Below are 5,421 nucleotides of genomic sequence, written 5' to 3'. Positions count from 1 at the left end.
ATCCGGTGTTAAGTGTGAGGAAGGTTCATGGAGGGCCAGAGGACAGCATACGGAATGCTTCGCGACATGTCAGGGACCTGGCACCGCGGGTGTCCGTTCTGTTGGGAACAAAGAGCACGTGTCCAGTCATCAGGCCGTGAAGTGGTCGACTGATAATTTGGGCATCTAATTGGAAGTCTGGAGTCAGCGGGGGATGGTCTCCCCCAGGTCGGAATAGGTCTTTCTGTCCCCTCCGGGAGGACAGACCGCAAGGAGCAGGAAAGGGAGCCTGGAGGAGGCGGCTCCTCTAACCCAGCAGTGGTGGGGGTGGAGTCCATTTTTAAAGAAGGCCATGTGGATTGCTGGATGTCGTACGGGAGGGATATAAAGGAGGAGTTGGGGACAACCCAGGGGTTTTGGTCTGAGCAGCTGAGGACTGGGTGGGAGGTTAATTTTCCTTTGGAATATCCGAAGTTGGTTTGGCCCTGGCCAGAGTCTGAGTCATTTCTGAGTTGAGTGAGTGGAGGCTGAAGGGGGCAGCTGGACACACAGCTCTGGAAATCTGGGGAAGGGTCCAGGATGGAGACATTTCAATGGGCAGCTCTTGCGTGGACCAAGGTGCAGTCACGGATGTCGTGAAGGGGCAATGCAAGGTTTGGTGGCAGTGGTGACAAGGTCTAGGGTGTTTTTTTTCTGCAGCTCCGGACAGGGGTCGCAGGGCCCTGCAGACCAGGTGAGGGTGAGGAGCGATGCGGGGTGCGGGTGATGCTGAGTGCGGGAATGGAAGGGGGAGCTGATGGTCCCCGGACCCTGGCTGGGGACTTCTGGGTGCAGCAGGAGCCACGTTTGGCTGTGTCTTGGAGACACGATGTGGGAGACCCCAGGGGATTCGCTTGGCAGGAAGGATGGAGTTGTGCAGGCCTGGCCCAGAGCTTAGATGGCACTTTTCTGCCACCCCTCCCTGCCGCCTGTCGCTGCTGAGAGCTGGCCCCGTGGGTAACGGGGGGCAGGAGGCAGCGGGCGGCGCGGACGCCGGGGCCTGGTGTCCCCCGCCAGCGGGGAGCTGTGGAGTGGGCGGACGTGGGGGGGTCCTATGAGGAGTCGGGTTGTGGGGTCCCGGGGCAAGGCTGCTCCTGGCTTCATCGGTGTGAATCCTGACAGGTGGCTGTGACCTTTGCGGACGTGGCCGTGAGCTTCTCGCGGGAGGAATGGCGCCTGCTGGATGAGGCGCAGAGACGCCTGTACCTCGCTGTGATGCTGGAGAACTTTGCACTCGTGTCCTCGCAGGGTAAGGCCCTCTCGCTCCCCTGTGACCTGGACCTGACTTTGCGGTTCCCCTTTCCCCCTGTCCCCAGGGGGCGCTGTCCTCTGTCCTGGGGGAACAAGTTTGGTTTGTCCACAGCGCCCTGTCCTCTCCTGCAGCCCCAGGACCTGCCGCACCGAGTGCTCCCCCGGGAGGGTGCGAGGTCGTAGTCTGGCCGGGAGCCCAACGGATTGCACCTCGTGTGCCGTCTCCCTGGCTGGGTCACGTGTCAGATAGATGACACTTCTTGGGCCCAGGTTTTGTTTCTTTGTGTGACATTTCCTCGTTTCTGCCCACAGTGCAAGCGCAGGCACTGGCAGGCATTACTTATCAGGACCGCTGGCTGTTTTCCAAGACTGTCCTGTAGGGTCCTATTTGCGTTTAGATATCTTTTCCTTTTTCTAGCCTACTTGAGGTGTAATTGTCAAATAATGTGTACGTATTTAAAATGCGTCATTTGTGAAATGATTAGTACAGTCAAGTGCATTAGCACACGCTGCACCTCACATGTCGGCTTTTTTCCCCGCATCCACTGGGGGTGTTGGAACATGTCCTTGGATAAGTGGCGATGACTGTTTTTATTTTTTCATATGTGAGAGAACGCTTAATACCTAGTGTCTTTAAAAATATTGAGTAAACAATACAGCATCTTCAACTGTCAGCACCACGTTTTACATTAGATACTCAGAGCTTAATCTTACAACTGGCTGGTGTCTGCCCACTTCCCCTCACCTCTGCCCCTGGCATTCTGCTCGTTTGCATGGTTCAATTTTCTTTTTTCTTAGGATTCCACATATAAGTGATACCGTACAGTATTTGTCTTTTTCTGTCTGCCTTATTTCACTTTGCCCTGTGCCCTCCAGGTTCATCAGTGTTGTCAAAAATGCATGATTTTCTTTTTCCTTGCTGAATGATACTCTATTGTGTCTCTGTGCCAAGCTTTACTTACCCATCCATCTGTAGACAGATACGTAGGTTGTTTCTGTATCTTGGCTCTTGTGAATAATGCTGCAAGAAACATGGGAACACAAATATCTCTTTGAGGTACTGATTTTATTTCTTTTGCATGTCGTATATGCAGCAGCAGGATTGTCGGACCATGTGGTAGTTCTGTTTTTAAACTTTTGATGAACTTCAGTTACTGTTGTCCTTAATGGCTGTCCCGAATTAGATTGTGGCAAATGGGGTACGAGAGTCTCCTTTTCTCTCCATCCTGACCAACACTTGTTATCTGTTGTCTCTTTGATAATAGCCATCCTAACTGGTATGAGGCGATATCTCACTGTATTTTGAATCTGTAGTTCCCTGATGTTAGTGATGTTGAACACTTTTTCATAAATCTCTTGGCCATTTGTGTGTCTTTGGATAAATGTGTATTTAGGTTCTTTGCCCATTTTTAATTAGATTGTTTTTTTGTTGTTGAGCTGTGTGAGTTCTTTATATATTCTGGATATTAGTCCCTTATGAGATATTTCTTTTGCAAAAATTTTCTCTTATTCCTTAGATTGCCTTTTTTCATTTTATTGATTGCTTCCCTTTGCTGTGCAGAAGCTTTTTGGTTTGGTGTATTCCCACTTGTTTATTTTTTGCTTTCTTTGTCTGTGCTGTTGGCATCATATCCAAAAACTCATCCACCACTCCATTGTTAAAGGGCTTTTTCTCTATTCTGAAAGTTTTACTATTTCAGGTCTTACATTTATTTTTACATTCAAGTTCCTTTTCATTATTGTGAGTCGTGTAAGATTGGGTTCCAGTTTCATTTTATTTGGCCCATAAATATCCAGTTTTCCCGTCACTATTCAATGAAGAGACTACCGTTTCCCCATTTCGTGTTTTCGGTTCCCTAATCAACCTGTGCGCTCTCTTCTGTTCCATGAATCATATTTTTTATGCAGATGCCACAGTGTTTGACTGCTTACAGCTTTGTAATGTTTTGAAATCAGGAAGTAGAATTCCTCCAGCTTCGTTCTTTTTCACAAGATTGCTTTGGCTATTGATTTTGTGTGTGTGTGGTTCTATGCAAATTTCAGGATTGGTTTTTCTATATTTGTGAAAAGTGTCCTAGGAATTTTGATATGAGTTGCATAGAATTCATACGTCATTCTGGGTAAAATGGACATTGTAACAATATTAATACTTCCAATCCAAGAACACTTGATATCTTTCCATTTATTTGTGACTTCTTCAATTTTTTCACAGTTTATCATTTTCAGAATACAGAGCTTTCACTTCCTAGGTTAAATTTATTCCTGAGTAGAATTCTATCTGGTCCTGGGTTTTTCCCTGTTGGGAGATTTTTGATTACTGATTCGATATCCTTACCAGTTATAGGTCTCTTCAGATTTTCTAGTTCTTCCTCATCAGTTTTGATCCTTTGTATGTTTCTAGGAATTTATTCATTTCTTATAATTATCCAATTTGCTGGAATTTAAGTGTTCATACTAGTGTCTTCTGATTGATCGTATTACTCTGATAACAGTTGTGATGTTCCTTTTTCACTTCTGATTTTGAGTCATTTCTTGTGAGTTTAGCTGTCAGGTTTTTTTTATCTTTTCAAAAAATAGAGTCTTAGTTTCATTGATCTCTTTTGTTTTTCTTGTTTCTTTTTCAATTATTTATGCTCTGAGGTTGGTTTTGCTACCTTCTGCATTCTTTGATCTTAATTTTTCTTACACCCTGAAGTATATATAAAGGGACGATATTTGAAATCTTTCTTTTTTTGTTTTAACTTGTGTATAATTATTTTTTAATTAAGTTTATTGGGGTAACATTGGTTAATATAATTATATAATTGTCAGGTATACATTAAAATTTGACATCTATATATTCCACTGTGTGTTTAATACCCAAAGTCAAGTTTCCTTCAGCTACCATATATATTTGATCCACCTTACCCACTTCACCCTCCCCATTCCCCTCTGTATTTGACTGCCTTACCCACTTCACCCTCCCCCTTCCCCTCTATATTTGACTGCCTTCACCCCATCTACCACCCCTCTTGTCCGCTACCCCCTACCCTCTGGTAACCATTAGTCTATTTTTCATGTCCATGAGTCCATGAGTCTCTGTTTGTTTGTCCAGTTCCTCCGTTGCTTTTAGATTTATGTCCCACATATAAGTGATATCATGTGCTTTGCAACTTTTTCTGTCTGGCTTATTTTGCTTAGCATGATTATCTCGAGGTCCGTCTATGTTGTTGCAAACGGACTATTATGGCTGAGTAATAGTCCATTGTACATATGTACTACAGCTTCTTTAGTCAGTCATCTATCGTAGGACACTTCCATGTCCTGGCCACTGTGAATAGTGCTGCTATGAACATTGGTGGACAAATATCTTCATGAATACGAATTTTCAAGTTTTTAGGGTGAATATCCAGTAGAGGGATTGCTGGATCATATGGTAGATCAATTCTTACTTTTCGAGCAAACTGCATACTGTTCTCCATAGTGACTCTACCAATTTGCAGTCCCACCAGCAGTGTATGAGAGTTTTTATTTCTCCGCATCCTCTCCATCATTATTACTTGTCCTGGTGATTATAGCTACTCTAACAGGTGTGAGATGGTATCTCGTTGTGGTTTCGATTTGCATTTCCCTAATAGCTAGCGGTGTTGAGCATCTTTTCATATATTTGTTGGGTATTTGTATGTCCTCTAAGGAGAAGAGTCTGTTCAGGTCCTCTGCCCATTTTTTGATTGCATTGTTTTTTTGTTGTTGTTGAGTTGTATGATTTCTTTGTATATTTTGTATATTAGGCCCTTATCGGAGGCATTGCTTGCAAGCATATTTTCCCATTCGGATGGTTGTTTCTTTACCTTGTTGACTATTTGTTTTGCTGAACAGAAGCTTTTTTATTTTGATTGACATAGTCCCATTCATTTATTTTAGCTTTTACTTCCCTTGCTTTTGAGGTCAAATTCATAAAATCCTCTATAAATCCAAGGTCCTTGAGTATAGTTCCAGTGTTTTCTTATATGGATTTTATTGTTTCAGGTCTTATATTTAGGTCCTAAATCCATTTGGAGTTAATTTTGGTGTGTGATGATAGACAACAGTCTAATTTCATTCTTTTGCAGATGGCTTTCCAGTTTTCCCAGCACCATTTATTGAAGAGGCTTTTCTTTCTCCACTGTATGT

The 5,421-nt window shown here is 43.8% G+C and overlaps 1 protein-coding gene across 2 annotated transcripts in view; it reads left to right on the top strand.

The window, feature by feature from the left end:
• The first annotated feature begins 1,096 nt into the window (after positions 1-1,096).
• LOC107196269 (putative uncharacterized zinc finger protein 814) overlaps positions 1,097-5,421 on the top strand; it is a 13,753-nt gene continuing 9,428 nt past the window's right edge. For both annotated transcript variants that reach the window (XM_025051851.1, XM_025051845.1), the window contains exon 1: positions 1,097-1,267. In XM_025051851.1, coding sequence (XP_024907619.1) covers positions 1,234-1,267 — 34 coding nt within the window. In that variant the 5' untranslated portion in view covers positions 1,097-1,233. The remainder of the gene's footprint in view (positions 1,268-5,421) is intronic.

The sequence above is a fragment of the Pteropus alecto genome, unplaced genomic scaffold (assembly GCF_000325575.1).
Source record: "Pteropus alecto unplaced genomic scaffold, ASM32557v1 scaffold321, whole genome shotgun sequence".
Lineage (NCBI taxonomy): Eukaryota > Metazoa > Chordata > Mammalia > Chiroptera > Pteropodidae > Pteropus > Pteropus alecto.
The sequence above is the reverse complement of the archived record's forward strand: the minus strand, read 5'-3'. Positions and strand labels throughout refer to the sequence as shown.